The sequence below is a fragment of the Geotrypetes seraphini genome, chromosome 8 (genome assembly GCF_902459505.1).
Source record: "Geotrypetes seraphini chromosome 8, aGeoSer1.1, whole genome shotgun sequence".
Taxonomy (NCBI): Eukaryota; Metazoa; Chordata; class Amphibia; order Gymnophiona; family Dermophiidae; genus Geotrypetes; species Geotrypetes seraphini.
The window spans coordinates 160,710,785-160,736,528 of NC_047091.1; the positions used below are offsets into that span (position 1 = coordinate 160,710,785).

Here is a 25,744-nt window from a genome sequence, read left to right on the forward strand (position 1 = left end):
CATACCTCTTCTTGCATAATTGATGTCCAAATCTTTAAAATGTGCCATAACAAAATCTGAAGACTTGAACAAAATGCTCTCTACTATGTCTTCCCGCTTTGGCCCCAGACTGGATTCTGCAGTTTTTCTATGAGTAGCATCAAGCACCAAATCACACTAAAAGTCAAATTAACACACACTTATTGTTCTTTCTTTTCACTGACTTGTACATTTCTTGTTCTTCATTAATAAGATACCTCATTTTATATACAGTAGGATGAAAGTAATGTTGGTGATCCCTGCATTACCTCAGCATGTCAAAAGAAAGCTCTGCTGTACCTCAAGATCATTTAATTGAGAATATGCTTTTTTTGTGTGAAATCCTTGATACCCTCGACTTAATTTTATTGAGTATCCTTGACATAATGGACATTTTTTTATAATTCACCTTTACTTCAGTTCACTTCATATAACATGTTTCTCATCGTCATGGGTCTGACATGTTTCTAGGGTTGTCAACTCATAAAAATGTATTTTTTTTAAAATGTCAACCAGATATTTACAGTACTGAAAATTTAGGGGTCTTTTTACTAAGGTGCGCTTGCCATTTTAGCACACGCTAAATACTAATGCGTCCATCACAGTCTATGGCCTCGTTAACGTTTAGCACGTGCGACTACTCATGTTTCTGAAGTTGCTTGGACCTAAGGAGAATGAGCCTACAGAGCAAATGATATAGGACAGGGGTGCCCACACTTTTTGGGCTTGTGAGCTACTTTTAAAATGACCAAGTCAAAATGATCTACCAACAATAAAATTTTTTTAATAAAAACAAAGCAAAATGTACGCAGAGAAAATGTTAATTAACATATTTATACTAGTCTTTAAGCCCTACACTAACAGGTGCTAGAATAGATGTGTATGTCTTTCTTTCTTTCTGTCTTTCCCTCCTGTCCATCACCACCACTACCCCTTTCCTGCTCCCCCTGTCCAGCAGTAGCCATTCTCCCTTCCTTTTACCTCCCCCATGTCCAGTAGCACCCCTTCCCTGCTCCCCCTGTCCAGCAGCACCCCTTCTCGCTTCGTTTTACCTCCCTCCTGTCCAGCAGCACCTCTTCCCTGCTCCCCCCCCTGTCCATCAATATCTGTCCAGCAGCACCTCTTCCCTGCTCCCCCCTGTCCAGCGGTAGGCCTTCTCCCTTCCTTTTACCTCTTCCCTGCTCCCCCCAGTCCAGCAGTAGGCCTTCTCCCTTCCTTTTACCTCCCCCCTGTCCAGAAGCACCCCTTCCCTGCTCCCCCTGTCCAGCAGCACCCCTTATCCCGTCCTTTTACCTCCTCCCTGTTCAGCAGTACCTCTTGCCTGCTCCCCCAGTCCAGCAGTAGGCCTTCTCCCTTCCTTTTACCTCCCCCCCCTGTCCAGCAGCACCCCCTTCCCTGTGCCCCCTGTCCAGCAGCACCCCTTCCCCTTCCTTTTACCTCCTCCCTGTCCAGCAGTACCTCTTGCCTGCTCCTCCAGTCCAGCAGTAGGCCTTCTCCCTTCCTTTTACCTCCCCCCTGTCCAGCAGCACCTCTTGCCTGCTCCCCCTGTCCAGCAGTAGGCCTTCTCCTTTCCTTTTACCTCCCCCCTGTCCAGCAGCACCTCTTACCTGATCCCCCTTGTCCAGCAGTAGGCCTTCTCCTTTCCCTGTTCCCCCTGTCCAGCATCCGCTAGCCCGGGCAGCCTCAGGGCTTTTGCTAGGCCGGCCCACCTTGCATTATCGAAGTGGGCCGGCCTAGCAAATGCCCCGTGGCTGCTGCATTTGCTGGTCCGGGGGTGAGAAGAAGCGTCCCGGGAGCGACAGCGCAGGAGTCAAACTGCCACCGCCGCTCAAGCCGCTCCATGGGTCACAAAACATCACAAGCCGCCCCACATGTCTCCAATCGAATTCGGCACAGAGGCACACATCACAGCGGCAGGGATCACAGCCTCCTAAGTGCGCATGCGCGCTTAGAGTTTTATTATAGAGGATTCAGTGGGGTTTTCAAAGAGGTCAAGGCAGATGACTTTAAAATAATAATAATAATAATTTATTCTTATATACCGCCAAAGCCATAATAGTTCAAGGCAGTTTATAACAAGAAGTACTGGACAATCAGTAAAAAATACAATAAATAAAAATGAAATTAAACAGAAATACATTAAGAGAGAAGAATGAAGTTAAAACTGATAAAACTTTATGATATAAATCGATCAAACAGCTACGTTTTTACCAATTTTATAAATGTATAATAAGAAGAAGCAGGTTTAAAAAAGTTGGCCAACCAGTTATTCATTGTGCCTGCTTGAAGGGCAAGAGTTCTATCCAAGAATCTTTTATATTGACAGATTTTTACTGTCGGGTAAGTAAACAGATGGATTAGACATATAGGTCTTTTGGAACAGTCCAGGGAAAAATGTGAGACCAGGTACTCAGGTGCCATACCAAATAGTGATTTAAAACAAATACAAGCAAATTTAAAAAGAACTCTTGCCTCCATCGGCAATCAATATAATTTTTTGAAATAGGAGCTAATGTGTTCCCATTTTTTCAAACCATAAATCAGCCGAACTGCTGAATTCTGAATGATCTGAAGTCTTTTAAAAGTTTTCTTATAAGTTCCCAAGCAGATGATATTACAATAATCAAGCATGCTCAATATGGAAGATTGAACTTGCAAACGGAATGAGAATGCATCAAAATATTTTTTAATGGTCCAAAGTTTCCATAAAACCGAGAAACATTTTTTAACTAAATGGTCCGTGTGCTTATATCTAAGGTAAGATGTCGGTCCAATGTCACACCCAAAATTTTTATAGAATCGGCTATAGGAAAAGATGCATCTTTAATTTTGTCATTAGGGGTGGCCAGAAAAAACTTAGTTTTTTCAGAACTAATTTTCAATTTGAAATTGGACATCCACAGTTCAATCTGGTGTAAAATAGAGGACAGATGGTTAATAATCTCAGGAGTCAGATTGGTAAAGGGAACAACTAAGGTAATATCATCCGCATAGATATAAAATTTCACTTTTAAACTATGCAGTAAGTTCCCCAATGAAGCAAGATAAATATTAAACAACGTGGGAGATAAAGGGGAACCCTGAGGAATACCGCAAGAATTTTCCCAACGAAGAGAAAACTTATCTTTAAAATAAACTTGACAGGATCTTTTAGTTAAGAATCCCTGAAATCATTTTAAAACTACTCAAATCTACACTTCCTCCTCCCCATTCGCGGTTTCGACACTCGCGATTTCACATATTCGCGATTTTTTTTGGGGGGGGGGGATGGCGGTGTTATGCAAAGGAACTGTAGCAGTGTTAAGCAAATGGCCCTTGCTTGCAGATGACAAATGGACCGAAACACCTCCACTTGTGACCAACTCCATGTGAAAGCCTCTCTAGGCAGCGAGCTCACCAGTCCTGAAGGTTCATATCTGAAGCCATGACCATCCAACTCAGGGGATCCCAAGAGTTTCCCCCCACCCCCACCCGAGCGAGTGGCAAACAGACCCAAGAACATAAGAATTTCAAAACCGGGACAAACCAAAGGTCAATCAAGCCCAGCATTCTGTTTCCAACAGGTCCCAAGTACCTAGCTAGATCCAAACTAGTAAAACAGATTTTATGCTGCTTCTCCTAGGAATACGCAATGGATTTCCCCAGGACATGTGGGTGTCGAATTACTACAGTGTGAGAACCAGCAGGACAATATCTCCATCTAAAGGGCCTGCATCTGAGCCCTCCCTTCAAGGTACTACCTCCACTTTGATGCCATGAACATAAGAACATAAGAATAGCCTTACTGGGTCAGACCAATGGTCCATCAAGCCCAGTAGCCCATTATCACAGTGGCCAATCCAGGTCACTAGTACCTGGCCAAAACCGAAAGAGTAGCAATATTTCATGCTACTGATCCAGGGCAAGCAGAGGCTTCCCCCATGTCTTAATATCAGACTATGGACTTTTCCTCCAGGAATTTGTCCAAACTTTTCTTAAAACCAGCTACGCTATCCGCTTTTACCACAACCTCTGGCAACATGTTCCAGAGCTTAACTATACTCTTGAGTGAAAAAACATTTCCTCCTAATGGTTTTAAAAGTATTTCCCTGCAGTTTCATCGAGTGTCCCCTAGTCTTTGTAATTTTTGACAGAGTGAAAAATCGATCCACTTGTACTTATTCTACTCCTCTCAAGATTTTGTAGACTTCAATCATATCTCCCCTCAGCCGTCTCTTTTCCAAGCTGAAGAGTCCTAACCTTTTTAGTCTTTTCTCACTCTTCTTTGAACCTTTTCTAGCACCGCTATATCTTTCTTGAGATAAGGAAACCAGAATTGAGGTCCACCATGGAGAGATACAGAGGCACTATAACATTCTAAGTCTTGTTAACCATTCCTTTTAAAATAATTTCTACCTCCTGTTTGCTTTTTTTGGCCACCTCCGCACATTAAGCAGAAGGTTTCATCGTATTCTTTATGATGACACCCAGATCCTGAGCACTAACCCCCAATTTGGACCCTAGCATCAAGTAACTGTGATTTGGGTTATTCTTCTCAATGTGCATCACTTTGCATTTGTCCACATTAAATTTCATCTGCCATTTCGATGCCCAGTCTTCCAATTTCCAAAGGTCTGCTGCAATTTTTCACAATCCGCATGCGTTTTAATAACTTTGAACAGTTTAGTGTCATCTGCAAATTTAATCACCTCACTCGGTGTTTCAATTTCCAGATCATTTATAAATAAGTTAAATAGCATTGGTCCCAGTACAGACCCCTGCGGCACGCCACTGTTTACTCTCCTCCATTAAGAAAAATGACCGTTTAACCCTACCCTCTGTTTTCTATCCGATAACCAATTCCTAATCCACAACTGAATTTTATCACCTATCCCATGACTTTAATTTTCTCAGGAGCCTCTCATGAGAAACTTTGTCAAAAGCTTTCTGAAAATCTAGATACACCACATCAACCGGCTCACCCTTTTTATTTATTGAAATTTTAACAGAATTTCACAAGCGATCTCTTGTACAATAAAATCAGAGGAAAAACATTCATACAAATTAACAACTTTAAAGAAAAGAAAAAATATTAAATCTTTCTTAGACCATAATAACAAGGCAAGGGAGGAATATTAAGAGTGAGGAGCAACTCAAATGAGGATAAAGATAATAATAAATTGCTTTAACAGTATACAGTCCTCATATTTCCATAATCATGACTACCATTAAGATCTTATTAAACTGACCCAGTTGTCATTTTCTTCAAATCCAAGAATGATCTAAGTTGTTCTAGAATGAAGAAGGTATACTTAACACCTATGAATTTAATTAAACATTTGCATGGATATGCCAAAAGAAACAGGGCTCCAAGTGCTAAAGTTTCTGTCCTCATTACTAGGAACAACTTTCTCTGTTCCTGTGTAGTTCTTGTAACATCAGGGAAAATCCAGATTTTCTTTCAAAAGAATAACATTTGAGAGTTGCGAAAAAAACTCTCATTACTGAATTCAAATCTTGTTCAAAAACAAAGGAAACCAACAAAGTGGTGCTCTCTGTTTCAACCGACACCGTGGATTCCAAAATCTCTCTATAAGATTTAGTGGCTCTACAGCTTCTAAACCTTCGCCTTCTATAGAGGCGGCTGGTAACTTTTTTTTTTTGAGGTAAATAATATATACGATTAATTGGTGGTATAAGCTCAGGGGAAAATTTTAATATTTTAAATATTTCTTGAACATTTCATGAAGAGATACTCCAAAGGATTTTGGAAAGTTCAATACACATAAATTTAACCTTCTATTGTAATTCTCTAATTGTTCAATTTTTCTGTTTAACAAAATTCTTTCTTTCAGAATCCTTTGTTACATGTTGTAATTTGTCTGTTTTTTCTTTAAGCTTCTTAGTTTCCGTAGAAAACTCTTCTTTGGTATCTTTTAATGACTTTCCCAAATTGTCCACAGTACTTACGAGAGTTTTCAATTCCTGGGAAGATCCTACAACCGTTGGGAGTTTAATCTCTCGAGAGCATACCATATGCTCTCAAGGATCATCGTGACAGGTCTTTTAGCTCCAAGTTAAGCCAAATCAGCTCCCTGGACTCTCTGCTCTTGTTCCCTCTAGGCTACTGCCCCTTCAAACAAGATTTCCCTTGGCATTCCTTCCGTACAAGGGTCACCTGACAGAGCCGCAGGGAGAGCAGGATGCGGTGGTGGGACAGTCGCTGGAGAGGAGAGGGATATCTCCAAACCAAAATCGCCGGCAGCTCCACCCATCAATACAAGCTCAGGTTTTTTTGTTTTGTTTTTTTTTTTACAAGTCAATCAAGAAAAATACAATGTAAAATAAAATTATAATATACGAAATTGTTCAAAGTCATCTCCTTATTATTACAAAGTATAGTTAGTCCACTATATTCTGGAGGGCGTAGCTAAAATGAAACTGAAATAAAACATAGAAAATTAAGTCAAAGGAAATTAAAGAATGGAGGTCTGACTGCTAACTGCTAACTTGTCGATTTGGCTTAATACATCTTCCAGATTCACCAAGATTTCTTTCAGTTTCTCCACATCACCACCCTTGAAAACCATTTTCAGTTCAAGTAAATCTCTTACATCTTCTTCCTTAAAGACCAAAGATAGAATTCATTCAGTCTCTCCGCTATGGCCTTATCCTCCTTAAGCGCCCCTTTTGCTCCTTGATCATCCAACGGTTCCAAGGATTCTCTCACAGGTTTCTGCTTCTGATGTACCTAATAAAACTGTTATGAGTTTTTGCCTCTTTGGCAAGTTTCTCTTCATATTCTCTCTTAGCTTTCTTTATTAATGCTTTGCATTTAACTTGACAGTGATTGTCTCTCTCCTTATTTTCTTCATTCGGATCCTTTTTCCATTCTTTAAAGGATTTTTTTTTGGCTCTAATAGCTTCTTTCACATCACCTTTTAACCATGCTGGCTCTCATTTCCTCTTCTTTCCACCTTTGTTAATACGTGCGGTCTGGGCTTCCACAATGGTATTTTTAAATAACATCCAAGCCTGATTTACAGTCCTAACCTTTGCAACTGATCCCTTTAGTTTCTTTTTAATCATTTTCTCATTTTATCATAGTTGCCCTTTCGAAAATTAAATGCCTCTCCAGTAGATTTATTTTGCGACGTCACTCCCAATATCAGCGGACCCAACATAGTTAACACCTGTACTATGCCTTGCATCCCACTAAGGGCCAAATCTAAAATAGCTTCCCCTTTGTCGGTTCCCAGACCAGTTGCTCCAAGAAGTCATTTATGACGTCTAGGAATTTTACCTACCTAGCACTCCCCGATGTAACATTTAACCAGTCAAAGTTACGGTAATTGAAATCACCCATTATTATACTGTTGCCCAATTCTCCAGCTTTCCTAATCTCTGAAAACATTTCTTCATCTGTCTGTTCATTTTGTCCAGGGGGACGGTAGTATAACCCTACCTTTATATTCTTTCATTCATATATGGTAGGGAATCTAACTTAACAGGCTATACAACCATATTAGATTCCCCCACTAGTCCTTGAGATGTGTAGAAAAGACCCATGTCTTTCATGTTCAAGTGTCCAGACAACTGGAAAAACCACCTTACAGACTCTACACCCATGGTGGATTCCTGAAGTAGTATGGAAAGGCTGTTGCAATGTGGATTAATGCCTTGATAGAAAACTGGATTCGGTACCTTGTAGCCCCAAAATGCTATGCTTAGGTAGGCCCAGTACCGATGAAAAAAGCAGGTAAAAAAGACGATGAAGCCTCACGATATCCTGATGAAAAACCATTGATATCGATGCAGAATGTAGATGTGAAGAAGGGCATTGATGCTTCAAAGATGATCAAATTCCGGAAGATCACCGTCAATGAGAACAAGAATGTCAATGCCTTTTGGACCCAGATTGATGCTCCAAGATAAGCAGCGATGCCATCTGCAAAATAATATAAATTTCCCTTATTATGCAAGTCTGCGCAGCAGAGTCCATAAGAAAATAAGATTCAAAGTCTGTTAGAAATTAAGAAACTAGAGTTGGAATGCTGTGCCACAGCTAAGGGCGAGTTCAAATTTAAGCTGTACATCTGGAAGACATATGTATCCATCCTGTAGTCATCATCTAGGATCCCTTATGACAAAATGAAGAAAAAGGGTAGAGAATATATTTTTGAAGAAAAGGTTTTGGTGCCCCAATGAAGACCTTCGATACCGTGATGCATAGCCTCGATGTGAAGAACATTGGTGTTTCGCTGGTGATCGATGATCCAATGAAGAGGATCACGAATGACATCAATACCTTATCAAAGAAGAAGAATGCTCCGAGGACAAGCGTTGCCTTAGACTTGAAGAATGTCAATGTGAAGCAGAGCAACAAGTATGCACAGAGGCTAAAGTTGTACCTAATGAATGTAAAGGGGAGAACAATGATACTCCCCGATGTCTTCGGTACTGCTCCGACGAAAAGGAATGTTCCCTCAAACTGCAGCCGATGTGATGCTCTGTCAAGAGCAAGTAGATCATAGTCGATGTAAATGATGCAAAGCAGTGTGCATAAAGTTATCAACCCTGGAACGAATATCCTATATCGATACCTGAGACTCAGCAGCTATCAAGGGTGCCACAGGGTATTGATGGGTGGGAAACCTCAAAGACTATGCACACCCAGTAGGAGACACAGCCTGCACAGGAGAAATGTCAGTGTTGATGTGGAGGTAGTCCTCAATGATGTACACCCATACCTCTGGATGTAGGACCAGAACCATCAGGATTGCACCAGTACTGAAGAAAAGACTGCTACTGCACAAAATAATGCATTAAGGCTCGATGTTCATCAATGCTACAATGTAAAAGCCTGGAGAAGGTGATATTGCTGAATTTGCTATGTTATCATGGATCGATACCGATGCAGATCGATGCATGAAGAGGAGGCACCAAGGCCATATAACATCACATGGTATCGAAGGTGCCACAGGCTTCAAAGTGTGAGTGTCTGAAAAGGTGATGCACTTCAGAAACGACAACCTGCATTGCCCATAAAGCCACGCATCAAATGGACTTGATGCTTAATTGGCAGGGTGTCCACTGTGATGCATCTGAATCAACATAGTTGAGACATCGGTTACAGAAAGGCATGCATCAAATAGACTCAATGCTAATATGCCACCGATACAAGTAGATGGTGGTATCGATGTCTACCGATACCGACAAGTCCAGGTCAATGGAAATCTAACTACAGACGTAATCAGAAATTTAAAAAAAGAACAAGAGAATATATAGCCCCGGAGTCAGATGCAGCCAGGATGAAAATTCATCAATGATCAAGAAGGAACTATTTATTTATTCAATTTTATATACCGTTCTCTCAGAGAAGCTCAGAACGGTTTACATGAATTTATTCAGGTACTCAAGCATTTTTCCTTGTCTGTCCCGGCGGATTCTCAATCTATCTAATGTACCTGGGGCAATGGTGAGGATTAAGTGACTTGCCCGGTGACGGGACTAAATCGCGCGAGACAACTGAGCGCAGACAACTGAGCGCAAGGTTGACGGCGCGCCGAAGAAAAGCACAATTTTAAAGGGCTCCGACGGGGGATGTGGGGGGGAACCTCCCCCCACTTTACTTAACAGACATTGCGCTGGCGTTGTGGGGGATTTGGGGGGTTGTAACCCCCCACATTATACTTAAAACTGAACTTTTTCCCTAAAAAACAGGCAAAAAGTTCAGTTTCAAGTATAATGAGGGGGGTTACAACCCCCCAAACCCCCCACAACGCCAGCGCGATGTCTGTTAAGTAAAATAGGGGGGTTCCCCACCAACACCCCCCGTCGGAACCCTTTAAAATAGTGCTTTTCTTTGGCGCGCCGTCAACCTTGCGCTCAGTTGTCGGCGCGCCGTTGTCTCGCGCGAGGAGAAGCGTGGGTACCAAGGCTGTAGCTTTAACCACTGCGCCACACTCTCCCATCTGTGTGAAGGCCACTGAACACCGAAAGAAGTTTGAAGAAATTCCAATATTTCTTTTCTAAAGAAAAGTAGACAACGGATAGAAGAAACTATTTGCAATAAAAGAAACGGGAAGGCAACTCGATGGAGTAACAAAAGATACATCTTCTTCACTGCAGAAAACAAAAACTGACAACCTCGAGGATGGGAAGGCACTCATATATGCGTGGTGCGGACAGTCTAAAAGCTTGCAAAAGATTAAAGTGATAATACACTTTTCACTGTCCGTAGCGGGGCTCCATGGATGATGTCACCCACATGTGAGAATATGCTGCCTGCTTGTCTAAGATAAACCCCTTTTCAAGACACACACACAATCGCTGATTCAAGCTGTCAGCCTGTACTCACTGTGACATGTGCTGAATAAGACAAGAGCTGAAAACAGCTCACAGAGAGATCCTTTACCTCAGTGAACTGCAAAAATGGAATTCAAGTCTTCTGACTGCCCCACTGGCCTAACCAGCATGGCACGGCCACCATCAGACACACCGTGCAGATGCCCTAGCGTAGGAACAGAGTCTGGCTCCGATCTTGGTCACGCCTCCACAGAACTGCTCAGCCTGCGATCTACCCACTAGCAGATAAACCCAGGGTGAGCAAGTTCCCAAGAGGATGGTCCTGAGCCCTGGTCTGATGTGCAGGATGTCTAGGGGGCTTACCGAGAACCAAAGCAGACTTTTTCCAAAGGTCTGCAATCTCCTGCAGTCAAGAATGTCCCCCATAGGGACTTCCACAGTTCAAGGGCGAAATCTGCGAACACAAAACACTGAAACTATGCAAAATAAAACACAAGCAGAAAATATAGATTCCCACAGCCTGGCTTGTAGGAAGGAAGATTGAGGAGAGGGGATACTGGCACAGTGATGAGGTATGAGGGAGAGGGGTTTAAGTCTCTGAGGCTTCCTATAAAGTCCTGGCGGGTAAAAGGAAATAACCCACTGGTCCCAGAATAAAGTAGGATTGTACAAGAATAAAGTTGTTTTATGGACCATTGTTGCCATATTTTCCAATAAAGGAATTTTTTTCTTATATTTGATTTTTGGGTTGTTCCAGATGGACATATCACTTTGAGAATATACATAGAAACATCTGCTACTGTACCCAACTTATGTAAAGCAATTTGGGTTGCAGTTAATGTAATTTGTTTAAATTGTTTGGGCAAGACTATGATAGTAAGAATGTTTATAAGTATAAGGAAGCAAATGTGCTTTCCTAATTCTAGCCATGTGGGCATATGGAATGAGGGTAATTATCTTTTTGAAGCTAATAAACACCATATTTAGCTAGAGAAGTTAGATGATAGAAATAAAAATCAGGAAGGTTGATACCACCATTTAATTTGGAGGCTTTCAATTTATGAATAGACATTCTGGGTTTCTTATTATTCCAAATAAAAGCAGCTTTCATCTATCCACTGATATAGTGATTTGTTGCAGAGAGAAGGAAACAATGATAAGATATAAGTAATTTGTGGAGCAAGGGACATTTTAATGTGAGATAAAAATGGGACCATTTTATGCTTGAGTAATTAACCAGTTCCTTAATTTTGGAAATATTCAATTCTGAAATATGGGAAGGGTCTTCATGAATGTATAAATGGTGACAACCCAGCCTACTTGAACAACCGCCTAATCCAGACATAGGAGAACCCAGACACCATTCACATATCCTCCAATCAGAGACATCAAACGGAAAAAACTGTACGATGGCCTAGACCACCAACTCTCCAATCTACTAATCGCGACCCCAGATTACAAAACTTTCAGAAAATAAATAAAAACCCTGCCATTCAAGAAATCCATGAAAACTAACTAACACTGCATGCAACATTTCAATCCTCTGAAGCAACCTGCTCTACTCTGTAACATCTCTGGACAAGTCCAGAAATCCTCTTGTGTAATCCACCTTGAACCACAAGGTAATGGCGGAATAAAAATCTTTAATGTAATGTAATATATACCAAGATATTTAATAGCTTTGAATGACCAAGAAAAATTAAATTGACTTAAATCTGAAGAAGAAATCATGGCAGATGAAGTTTAATGTAGAGAAATGTAAAGTCTTGCATGTAGGGAACAGAAACCCAAAGTACAGCTATACGACGGGAGGGCTGGTAATGGGTGAAAGTGCCAAAAAAAAAAAAGGACTTGGGGGTAATACTGGACAACACAATGAAGCCTTCAGCACAGTGCGCAGCGGCCTCTAAGAGGGCGGATGGAATGCTGGGTATTATCATAAAAGGCATTACAACAAGATCAAAAGAGGTCATCCTGCCATTGTATCAGACAATGGTGCACCCGCATCTGGAGTACTGCGTCCAATATTGGTTGCCGTACCTTAAGAGGGATATGGCGATACTCAAGAGGGTTCAGAAAAAAGTGACACGATTGATAAGAGGTATGGAAAGCCTTTCATATGCTGAAAGATTAGAGAAACTGGGGCTCTTTTCCCTGGAAAAGCAGAGACTTAGAGGGGACATGATAGAGACTTACAAGATCATGAAGGGCATAGAGAAAGTGGAGAGGGACAGTTTCTTCGAACTTTCAGAAACTACAAGAACGAGAGGGCATATGGAAAAATTAAGAGGGGACAGATTCAGAACCAATGGTGGTGGGATGCCTGGAATGCGCTTCCAGAGAGTGTGATAGAACAGGGTACGGTTATCAGGGTTCAAGAAGGGATTGGATGAATTCCTGAAGAAAAAAGGGATAGAAGGGTATAGATAGAGATCACTATACAGGTTCTGGACCTGATGGGCCGCCGCGTGAGCGGACTGCTGGGCAGGATGGACCCCTGGTCTGACCCAGCAGAGGCACTGCTTATATTCTTAAGTTAATTCACTGAGAGGCATAATTTTTTAATTTTCTACCTTTATAGGCGGTGAGTTGAGAATATGAGGTAAAAATTTCAATGAAAACGGGAAGAGAGGAGGTTGGATTATGAAGAAAGAGTAGGATATCATCAACATAGGCCACAATTTTGTTTGGAGTTTGTTTGGATACCTTGAATTTGAGGGCATTGCCTAATTGAGAGCAATAATGGTTCAGGGCTAAATTAAAAAATAATGGTAAAAGAGGGCTGCCTTGACAAGTGCCTCTTTGCAAACTGATAGGGTTGTTAGAAGATTATTCATTGATAGGATTGGTTAGAAGATTATTCATTAAAATTATAGAGGTATTGTAGGTTGCCAATATATAGTATAAATACATGAAATAAGGGATTCACCAAAGTTAAACCATTTCAGTACCTGTAGAAAAAAGTTCTACTCGACTCTGTCAAAGTGTCAAAGGTTTTTCTGCATCAATAGCTAGGCTCCAAAACTGTTTCATAATATAAAAAATTTGGCTAAGACTATCTAAGGTTATCACCTATAAAACTGTTTTTAATAAAGCCTACTTAATTGTGTAACATGAGAGATTAAATAATTTTATTAAGACAAGTGGATATTTTGGCCAGAATTTTATAGTGAGTATTAAGAAGCGAGATAGGTCTATAATTAACTAAATCTAGATCTCAATTGGGTTTTGGAAGCAAAGTTACATTGTTGAGTGGGATGAGACTGAACTCTGACGACTTTCTTAAGAGATCAGATTCCACAGGTGACCCTTGAGGGGATGAATGAGAGCCTAGTGCCTAACCCTCAGTAAGCCTAGTTTTAAGAAAGAGGTTGTAGAGGATCTGCATTAAAGATAGTTTTCATAGCAACCTGTGAACTACCTTCTGTTTCTAGGGAATTACTTTGGAAGGATTTATCTGCCCTTTCTTTTTTTTCTTCCAGGTGCAAGTACTTATGCACCACAGTATGGCTGGGAAACATCCTATCACCAAAGCTGCTGCTCAGGTTACAACTTCTGTTTCTGTGCAAATAGGAGATGTTACCCAGGAAGAGGGAGTGGTTCCATTTACAAGCTGTCTTCAGCTTGAATCCCTCATGAAAGAGGTAAAAGAACTGAGAAAGGAGGTGGCAAGACTAAGAAACATCCGTGAGAATGAGAGGTACATTGATGAAATGGTTCATGAGGTGTCAAAGATTTCCAATAGTGGGGAAGAAGAGGGAAGGCAGCTGGAAATCAGATTATGGAACACTGCAAGACTGGTATTGTGACTCCCCCCGCCTTTGAACTGAAAAACTGACAGCTGTCCTGGAAGTGGAGAAGATGACAGCATCCAAAAATTTCTGCATCCGTGACAACTAGGAGGCATAAGGTAGTGGTAATTGACGATTCCCTTCAAAGGGGTACAGAAGCGTCCATCTGCAAACAAGACATGATGTCACGAGAGGTATGCTGTCTACCTGGTGCCAAAATCCAAGATGTTACGGAGAGCTTACCGAGACTCATCAAGCCTGATGCCTACTATCCGATGATGCACATCCACATTGGCACTAACGATACTGCCAGGTATCACTGAAAACGTGTCAAAAGTGACTTTGTAGCTCTGGGAGAGAAGGTGAAGCAGTCAGGTGCACAGGTGGTATTCTCATCCATCCTCCCTGTAAAGGATAAACCAGGACAGAGAAGCTCGCTTCCTGGAGATGAATACATGGCGTGGATGGTGTCGTCGAAAACGTTCTGGCTTTCCGGACCATGGGATGATTTTCCGAAAACTGCTGAGCAGGGATGGTGTGCATCTATCAAAGAAGGGAAGAAGTGTCTTTGCTGGCAGGCTGACTAATCTACTGAAGAGAGCTTTAAACTAGAAGTGATAAGAGCAGGGTGATCAAAGCTCCTGGGTGAGTATAAGCCCTCGGGTAAGTAAATCACTGAATACCTCTACACCAGGGGTGTCAAAGTGTGTTAAAGATCATATTAAAGCCACACAATTGCAGGATTTGCAGGGCAAGAAAGAGGCACTGTGGATCAATTTGGAAAAAGCGAATGGTGAACATATTTACACTGATGTGATATACAGGCCTCATTCACAGACGGAAGAAGTAGATAGAGATTTAATAGTACACATTCAGAATATATCTAAGGGGAAATCTTGCTAATAGGTGATTTTAACATGCTGGATGTTGATTGAGGTATCCCTACTGCAGGGTCTTCTAGAAGTAGGGAAATCCTGGATTCTCTACAAGAAGAACTGTTCCAGCGGGATGGGGTCATACTGGCTTAGTGCTTACAAACAGGGAAAGTGTTTCTGATGTTACAGTGGGTGGTTATCTGGCATCAGTGATCAGTGCATGGTATGGTTTAATATTAAGATGGGTATAGAGAGGGGTCATTCAAAAGCAAAGGTTCTAGACCAGTGGTCTAAAACTCAAACCCTTTGCAGAGCCACATTTTAGATTTGTAGATTTGGGGCCTCAGAAAAAAATAGTTAATGTCTTATTAAAGAAATGATAATTTTACATGAGGTAAAATTCTTTAAAGTTTATAAATCTTTCCGTTTGGCTAAGTCTTAATAATAATACTGTAATTTATAACTAAAGAGATATATGATCATGAAACTGTTTTTACTTTTGTGATTATGATAAACATACCGAGGGCCTCAAAATAGTACCTGGCGGGCCACATGTGGACCACAAGTTTGAGACCACTGTTCTAGACTTTTAAAAAACTAACTTTGTTCGGATGGGGTTTATATCAAAGAATTTCTGTCTGGGTGGGAAAGTCTGGAAGGAGTGGAAATGCGGTGGGCAAAACTGAAAGGAGTGATTATAAGGGCGACAAATCTTTTTGTGAGGCAAGTAAGTAAAAGAAGGCCGCTTTGGTTCTCAAAAGTAGAAGCTAAGAAGGTAAGGAATAAGGGTTAGCTTTCATAAACTACAAAAGATCTCAGAAAGAGGAAGTCAGGCAAAAATATCTAGAAAAGTTATGAGAAGCTGGTCATGTAGTCAGGAAAGCAAAGATGCAAATGGAAGAAAAATAGCTGACACAGTAAAACAGGGAGACAAGACATTTTTTAGATATATTAGTGATAGGAAGAAGAGCAAAAGTGGCATTGTGAGACTCAAAGGTGAAGGGAGGAATATGTAGAAGCTGATAAAGAAAAGGCCAAATTGCTTAACAAATATTTCTGTTCTGTGTTCACAGCTGAAGCGCTAGGAGCAGGACCACAGACGACAAACGTGAATAGGGATGGAGAAATAATAGACCCTGATCAATTTTCAGAGGGTTGTATTCATGAGGAGCTAGCTAAAATAAAGGTAGACAAAGCGATGGCGCCAGATGATATACATCCGAGGGTGCTGAAGGAACTTAGAGAAGTTCTGGTAACTCCACTGACTGACCTTTTCTATGAGTCTCTAGAGTGAGGAGTGGTACCGGAAGACTGGAGAAGGGCAGATGTGGTCCCTCTCCACAAAAGTGGAAGTAAGGAAGAAGTAGGGAATTACAGGCCGGTAAGTCTGACTTCTGTGGTAAGCAAATTAATGGAAACGATTTTAAAACAGAGAATGGTCAAGTTTCTGTAATCCTGTGGATTACAGGTCTGGAGGCAACATGGATTCACTAGAGGTAGGTCTTGTCAGACAAATCTGATCAATTTCTTTGGGTGACCAGAGAATTGGATAGAGGATATGCGCTAGATGTGGTGTATTTAGATTTTAGCAAAGCCTTTGACAGTGTTCCACACAGACATTTAATAAATAAACCGAGTGCCCTCGGGATGGGTTCCAAAGTGACGGCCTGGGTCAGGAACTGGTTGAGTGGAAGGTGACAGAGGGTAGTGATAAATGGAGATCGCTCTGAGGAAAGGGATATTAACAGTGGTGTGCATCAAGGTTCTGTTCTTGGGCCTGTTCTTTTTAATATTTTTATTAATGATATTGCTTAAGGGTTGTCGGGTAAGATTTGCCTCTTTGCGGATGATACCAAAATCTGCAATAGAGTAGACACCCGGGATGGTGTAAATAACACGAAGAAAGATCTGGTGAAGCTTGAAGAATGGTCTGCAATTTGACAGCTAAAATTTAATGCTAAGAAATGCAAGGTCATGCATTTGGGCTGCAAAAATCTGAGGGAATGGTACAGTTTAGGGAGTGAAGGACTTATGTGCATGACTTGGGTGGGACTTGGGTGTGACTATATGTGATGATCTTAAGGTGGCCAAACAAGTTGAAAAGGTGACAGCGAAAGCTAGAAGTAGGTCGCATAGGGAGAGGTATGGCCAGTAGGAAAAAGGAGGTATTGATACCCCCGTATAAGACTTTGGTGAGACCTCATTTAGAATATTGTGTACAATTCTGGAGGCCGCACCTTCAAAAAGATATAAAAAGGATGGAGTCGGTCCAGAGGAAGGCTACTAAAATGGTGTGGTCTTCGTGATAAGGCTCTTCGTTCGTCAGTTATAATAATGAAAATTCCGAAAGTTTTTCCTTATCTTACAGTATTCCACAAGGGTCCGTTCTGTCACCTCTTCTATTTAACATTTTCCTTTCTCCTCCTTTAAGCATTTGTCAATCTATAGGCTTTACATCGTTCACCTATGCAGATGACATTCAACTTCTCCACCCTCTTGACCCAGATAATTCTGATGACATTTCTAACAACAACAATAAACTAGAAATCATCAATGATTGGCTGGTCACCAACAAACTATCCTTAAATATTCAAAAAACCAAAGCGACGCTATTCTCTTGGAAAAAAGACACTATTTTAAAAACCTCTTTTTTTTCAACACCATCCCTATTGAATTAGTCTCCTCTGTAAAAATATTAGGTGTCATCATCGATGACAAACTCTTGTTTCAAGATAACATCAGCAATATAGTTAAAACATGCTTTTATAAGCTACGTCTGATCCGATCTATTTCAAAATTTTTGGAACCCAAATCTATCAATATCTTAATTCACTCTCTTGTTCTTTCCAAAATAGATTACTGTAATTCACTCCTACTTAACATTACACAAAAAGAAAAACGAAGATTGCAAATTATACAAAACACAGCAGTTAAATTAATTTATAGTGCCAAAAAATATGATCATGTCACTCCATTACTAAAGGATGCTCATTGGCTTCGGGTCAGCCATCGGATCAATTTCAAAATTCTTATGCTAGTACACAAAACCTTATCTTCTAACGAACCACAATTTATTTCCAGAATGCTCATTCCCCATAGTAGCTGCCAACCTCTCCGTTCAATGACACAAAACCTCCTATCTGTTCCCTCCTTGAAAATCATAGGCATCAGAAGGCACAAAATGTTTTGGGTAGTAGTCCCACAACTGTGGAACGCACTAGTACATTACATTAGAGATGAAAAAAACATTTCTTTATTTAAAAAACTGTTAAAAACATATCTTTTTAAAGATGCGTTTGGCATCTAACACTGAGATTTAACCCAGGAATCTTCTAATTTTTCTTTCTTTCTTTTTTCTTGTTCTCTTCCCGTCCCTTTGCTTTCTTCCTTTTTTGGTTTTCTCTTTCAATTTAATAAATTGTAACTTCTCCCCGCTCTCCTTATGTTTCATGTTAGTCTTGTTGAGTCAAAAAATATATGTTCTACCCTGTTAGTCTTCTATTCTTGATTTTACAAAACTGTACATCGCTTAGTAAATCTTAAATAAGCAATTTATCAAACAAAATAAAAAAAACTTGAAACTTGATCTCAATTTGTATACTTTGGAGAAAAGCGGAAGGGGAGATATGATAGAATCATTTAAATACCTACGTAATATAAATGTACATAAGTTGAGTCTTTTTCATTTGAAAGGAAACTCTGCAATGAAAGGGAATAGGATTAAGTTAAGTGGTGATAGGCTTCTGAGTAATCTGGGGAAACACTTTTTTTCGGAAAGGGTGGTAGATGCGTGGAATAGTCTCCTAGAAGAGGTGGTGGAAACAGAAACTGTGTCTGAATTTAAGAGGGCCTGGGATAGGCACTTGGGATCTCTCGGAGAGAGAAAGAGATAATGGTTACTGCAGATGGGCAGACTGGATGGGCCATTTGGCCTTTATCTGTCATCGTGTTTTTATGAGTGTGGAAAAAGTTGTAATAGTTCAAAAAATTTGAAGCTAATTGTAGATTTAATTTAAAAAAAAATTCGCTAGTAAAACCATCCAGCCTGGGGCATTATTCAAAGCAAGGGTAGGTAGTTAATATTTCTTGTATAGAAATAGGAGAGCCTAATTCTTCTTTGAGTGATTGTGAGATGGTAGATGAGAAATCTGTGATTGCTTTATTAGAACATGCAGTTTGAAATTGAAATAATTGAGAGTAAAAACTTTTAAATTGATTTTGGATCAATTTAGTGTCAGTAATTACTTTACTCTGATGGTTTTGCACAGTAGAAATGTGAAATATTTCTTTTTTACCTTTTAAGCATTTTGCCAATGTTTACTCATCTTATTGTCCCTTATATAATGTCTAGATTTCTATATGAAAATATCCTGCTTGGTAGTATATGAAATTATGGAATTATATTCATATTTAAGATTTAATAATTTTGTATAAGTATTATTATTTTTATTGGAATCTGAAATATATTGAAGTTCAACTTGTTTAATATTTTGTTTAATTTGGCTGGATATTTAGGGCCTGTTTTACAAAGCCGCGCTAGCGGCTGCCGCATGGCAACAGCCCCAAAGCCCAATCTCTATGGGCTTCGGGGCCATTACCGCGAAGCTTTGTAAAACAGACCCTTAGGGCTCCTTTTACTAAGCTGTGCTAGCGGTTTTAGCGCACGCTACAATGCCCCACGCACTAGACGCTAACGCCTCCATTGAGCTGGCATTAGTTTTTATGCATAGCGCAGGGAGCAGTGCACACTAATCTGCAGCGCGCACTAAAAACACTACTGCAGCTTAGTAAAAGGAGCCCTTAGTGTCGGTAATTATTTGACTCTGATGGTTTTGCATAGTAGAAATATGAAATCTTTCTTTTTATATTTTAAGTATTTTGCCAAAGTTTTACTCATCTTATTGTCTCCTATATGCCTAGATTTCTATATTAAAATATCCTGCTTGGTAGTATATGAAATTATGGAATTATATTCATATTTAAGATTTAATAATTTTGTATAAGTATTATTATTTTTATTGGAATCTGCCATATATTGAAGTTCAACTTGTTTACTATTTTGTTCAAGGTATCTAATTTGGCTGGATATTTAATTTGGATTTTTTCCGTGCCATTAAAGTTATGATCTCTTCTCTGAGAGAGGCTTTATAAGCCTCCCAAATAGTGGCTGAGGAAATATCTGAGGATTGGACATTGTTTTGAAAAACTTCTAATGTAAAAGCATTAATTTTTTTTAATATCTTCATCGGCCAAGATTAGGTTGTGAAGTCTCCATGTAGGGCTACAATTAGAATTTTCAACAATTGTAAGAAGTAAGGAAACTGGAGCATGATCCGAAAGCAGTATTGCATGAATATTGGATTGTATTAATACAAATGATAAAGAGGATGATATGAGAAAATAGTTTAGTCTATGTGTTGTGTGGAGAAGAATAATGTGTCAACTCTTTTTCTTTAGGGTTGAGTAGTCTCCATAGATCTAATACATTTTGTAATTCACCTAAAGTCCTGGTTTTAGCCAGTCTGCATAATGATGTTCTATCCATAATGAAATCTAATGGTTGATTAAAATCACCTCCAATCATATAAGGAATATCTGGATAATTTAGCAATAAAGTTTGAAGATTAGGACAGTCATTAACTGGGGCATTGAGTACAAGAAAGTCTTGTGATCTAATTTTAGTATGTATCAGACACCATCTACCATCCGAGTCTGTTGTATGGGAGATTATTGAGGATGGTAGAGAGGATTTAATATATATTGATACTCCTTTTTTCTTACTTATTGCAGGTGAATAGAAATGATTGGACTAGCCTTTGAAGGTAGTTTTAGCACAACTAGTAGGAAAGAGGTGGGTCTCTTGCAGAAAAATAATGTTTGGGTGAAAGGAGTGTAAATAGTTGGAAATTTTCTCTCTCTTAATACAGAGATTTAACCCTTTAACATTAAATGTGATAACGTATAAATCTACCATTTGAAAAAATTTGGGTTAGTAAAGTTTTGATGAATACATAACATATATATATGGGAAGATCTCCAAAAGGATCTGACGACACTGGAAGAGTAGGCCAAAAAGTGGCAAATGAGCTTCAACATAGGGAAATGCAAGGTCATGCATGTAGGGAAAAAGAACCCGATGTTCACTTACAAAATGGGGGGATCACTGCTAGGGGTAAGTAACCTTGAAAGAGACCTGGGAGTGATGGTAGACACACATTGAAGGCGTCAGCACAGTGCGCCACAGCCTCAAGGAAAGCAAACAAAATGTTGGGTATCATTAAGAAGGGTATCACGACCAGGACAAAGGAAGTCATCCTGCCACTGTATCGTGCAATGGTGCGCCCGCATCTGGAATACTGTGTCCAGTACTGGTCGCCGTACCTCAAGAAGGACATGGCAGTACTTGAGGGAGTCCAGAGAAGAGCAACTAAGCTGATAAAGGGTATGGAAAATCTCTCATATACTGACAGACTAAAAAAGTTGGGGCTGTTCTCCCTGGAGAAGCGGAGACTTAGAGGAGACATGATAGAAACCTTCAAGATCCTGAAGGGCATAGAAAAAGTAGACAGGGAGAGATTTTTCAAATTATGGAGAACCACAAGTACAAGGGGGCACTCGGAGAAATTGAAAGGGGACAGGTTTAGAACAAACGCTAGGAAGTTCTTTTTCACCCAGAGGGTGGTGGATACATGGAACACGCTTCCGGAAGCTGTGGTAGGCAGAAGCACATTACAGGGCTTCATAGGTTTGGATAGGTTCCTAGAGGACAAAGGGATTGAGGGGTACAGATAGGAGTAGAGGTAGGTTATAGGGATAGGAGTAGAGGTAGGTTATAGAAATAGTCAGGGACCACTGCTCAGGCAATAGGCCTGATGGGCCGCCGCGGGAGCAGACCGCTGGGTGAGATGGACCTCTGGTCTGCCTCAGCGGAGGCAACTTCTTATGTTCTTATGTTAGACATCATCAATGTCAGTGATTTATAAGTAAACAGAGACCTGAAAATAACAAAGTAAAGATAAAATGACATTCCTGAGAGTTCATAAAGAGCAAAAAAAAGCACATCTCTGGAAAAAACACCAGGGATGAGTCAATGTGAAAAACATATGGAGAATTATTAGAGTGAGCTGATATCAGCTATCGGAGATCACATATGAGGTGAGTGTTGCTATCCAATGGCATTTGATTAAATGAGATGTGTCATTGCTTCAAAAATATGTAGATAAAGGATAACCTTGAAATATCAACCGCAAAGACTGATCCAGACAGAAAGAAGTAGGTTCAATGCATCTTGATGGAATCAAATAATTTCTGGAGTTCAGTTGGATCAGTATAGGTAGTGGTATGGTTATTGCAAATGATCTTCATGTGTGCGGGGTATAAAAGTCCAAATTTGGCTCCTATATCTTTTAAATCTTGACACAGTAAAAACTCTTCCTTTTATAAGCAGTGCTTTTTGCGAGATCAGGAGAAAATAAGATCTTTTTTCCCTGAGATAATAGCTGTTTGTGAGATTTAGCAACAGTTAATATTTGTAAGAGTGCTGAAATCCAAAAATTTTTGCAACAATTGGTTTTGGAGTTTTCTGATTTGTAGAGAATCGTGAAGGCACTCGATGTGCATGCTCTATTTCAAGAAGAATGGACAAAGTTAGGCCCAACAGCGACGGAATCAACATAATGAGAAAGGAAATATCAGTTCCTTCTGATCCTTCTGGAAGACCAATGATTCTGATATTGTTTCTGTGGTTTCTATTAGAAAGATCTTCTAGATCTCTTTTAAGAAGTCAAATTTCCTAATCATGTTTGTCTAGCATGGCAAGCTTGATGGAATATTCACGAAACTGTTCTTCAAAAGCATCAATGTGGTATCAGGCATCAGTAAAGCACAGTTACTTACCGTAACAGGTGTTATCCATGGACAGCAGGCAGCTATTCTCAACATATGAGTGACATCATCCACAGAGCCCGGATGTGGACAGCCTCGCAAGCAGACTTGCTTGAAGAACTTTAGAAAGTTCATGACTGCCGCACCGCACATGCACGTGTGCCTTCCCACCCGACACAGGGTGCACATCTCCTCAGTTCAGATAGCTAGCTGATAAGCCAACCAGGAGAGGTAGGTGGGTTGTGAGAATAGCTGCCTGCTGTCCCTGGATAGCACCTGTTACGGTAAGTAACTGTGCTTTATTCCAAGACAAACAGGCAGCCTATTCTCAACATATGGGTGACCTCCAAGCTAATCAGAATGGGATGGTGGGAGTGTTGGCAATTCAGGAGAATAAATTTTGTAACACTGACTGGCTGAAATGGCCATCCCGCCTCAAAAAAGCATCCAGACAAGAATGAGAGGTGAAGGTATGAACCGAGGACCAAGTAGCAGCTGTACAGATTTCCTCAATAGGAGTAGATCTAAGGAAAGGTACTGATGCCGCCATGGCTCTGACTTTATGGGTTGTGACTCAACTCTGTAGATGCAGTCCAGCCTGAGTATAGGAGAAAGAGATGCAAGCAGCTAACCCGTTGGAGATGATGCGCTTGGAAATCGGATGTCCCAACTTGGTTGGATCATAGGAGACAAAAAGTTGAGAAGATCTGTGTGGCTTAGTCCTTTGCAAGTAAAAAGCCAAGCACGCTTACAATCCAGAATATGAAGAGCTGTTTCTCCAGGATGAGAATGAGGCATTAGAAAAAACACTGGAAGAACAATGGATTGATTGAGATGAAATTCTGAAACTACTTTAGGTAAGAATTTAGGATAAGTACAGAGGACCATGATGGAATACTGTGAAATGTGGATCTGCAACTAAAGCTTGTAGCTCGCTGACCCTGCGAGCAGACGTAAGTGCAATGAGAAAATCACTTTCCAAGTGAGATATTTGAGATGAGCCGAAGCCATCGGTTCAAACGGAGGCTTCATCAATTGAGGAAGAACAACATTGAGATCCCAAACCACTGGAGGAGGTTTGAGAGGTGGTTTGACATTGAACAGTCCCCTTTCATAAATCTGGAAACCACAGGATGAGCAGAAAGGGGTCAATTGCACTGAGATGGACTCAAATGGATGTGGATTTGAGGCCTGATTGAGACAAATGGAACAGGTATTCCAAACTGAAGACAAGGAGGTAGATTGTGATGAATAGTGCACCAAGCAGAAAATCTAGTCCATTTCTGATTGTAGCATTGTCTAGTGCAGTGGTCTCAAACTCAAACCATTTGCAGGGCCACATTCTGGATTTGTAGGTACTTGGAGGACTGAATTAAAAATAGTTAATGTCTTATTAAAGAAATGACAATTCTGCATGAGATAAAACTCTTTATAGTTTATAAATCTTTCCTTTAACTGTTAAAGGAAAGATTTATAAATATAAAGAGTTTTACCTCATGCAAAATTGTCATTTCTTTAATAAGACATTAACTATTTTTTTTCTGCGGCCCTCCAAATACTCTATTATTTCTGCTGCCCTCACAGTTAAAAGTTTAACATCTTTACTTTCTCAGAACTGGGGGACCAATTTGCAGACCAGATATGCAATCCAGAGAGGTTTGTTGTCTACCAGGATCCGGGATGTGACCGTCTGCTTAGAAAGACTTATCAAGCCCCAAGACCACTTCCCCATGCTTCTCATCCACGTCGGAACGAATCACACTGCCAGGAACATCCCGGAGAAAATATCTGAAGATTTTGGAGCCCTGGGTGAGAAGCTGAGGCGGATGGAAACGCAGGTGGTCTTCTCCTCGATCCTTCCAGTGAGAAGTAAGGGAAGAACCAAGGAAGATCGTATCCAGAGGACAAACGAGTGGCTACACAGATGGTGCAAAGAGATGAACTTCGGATTCCTGAACCATGGAAATGCACTACTAGGACTACAGGGACCAGATGGGCTCCACCTGACCAGAAGGGGTAAGAACGTCTTTGGACACCGACTAGCCCGCCTGCTTCGTAGGGCTTTAAACTAGGTAAGTTGGGGGAGGGTACCCACTCACATACTGGTGTGGTAAGTAACCATACTGGTGGGGTAAGTTGCCACTCCATTTCTGAGTCTCAGGTAAGTACACACATGGCAAACAGTACTGTAGGAACCATACTAACTCAGGCGGGAAAATCGCCATGGAGACCTAGCAAACAAAGTATGGAGAGCTATGTACGTTAATGCCCAGTTTAGGCAACAAAATTCTGGAATTAGAAACAGAAATGAGGAGCTCTGACCTAGATGTGGTAGCAATATCCGAAACCTGGTTCACAGATTCCCATGGGTAGGATACGGTATACTGGGATACAACTTACTTCGTCGAGACAGAAAGGGCAAAACGGGAGGAGGGGTAGCACTATACACTAAAGAGGACATCAAAGTTACCAGGATCGCAGACATCAAATATACTGGGGAATCCCTTTGGGTGAACCTGGCCAGGGGGAATGACAAATGCCTGTATCTTGGTGTTGTATACAGACCTCCAACACAACAGGAGACACGGTACTGTTGGGGGACTTCAATATGCCTGATGCAGAATGGAACAAACTCTCCGCTACGACCAGCGGCAGCAGAAGGCTACAAACCTCCATAACGGGAGCACAACTCAAACAGATGGTATTGGAGCCCACTAGAGATCAGGCGATACTGGACCTAGTACTCACCAACGGAGAGAGTGTCACAGAGGTTTCGGTAGGCAATACCGTTGGCCTCCAGTGACAACATGGTATGGTTTCACCTCAGGAAAGGTTTCACTAGATCAAACACATCCACAAAGGTCCTCAACTTTAAGAGCACTAACTTCA

At 40.7% G+C, this 25,744-nt stretch overlaps 1 protein-coding gene across 17 annotated transcripts in view; it reads right to left on the bottom strand.

Annotated features, from left to right (window-relative positions):
• ATXN2 (ataxin 2) overlaps positions 1-25,744 on the bottom strand; it is a 735,162-nt gene that overhangs the window by 464,688 nt on the left and 244,730 nt on the right. For all 17 annotated transcript variants that reach the window (XR_004540365.1, XM_033955181.1, XM_033955177.1 and 14 more), the window contains one exon: positions 6-156. Coding sequence is in view for 16 of the 17 variants with exons in the window: in XM_033955181.1 (XP_033811072.1) it covers positions 6-156 (151 nt within the window). In the remaining variant the exon portion in view is untranslated. The remainder of the gene's footprint in view (positions 1-5; positions 157-25,744) is intronic.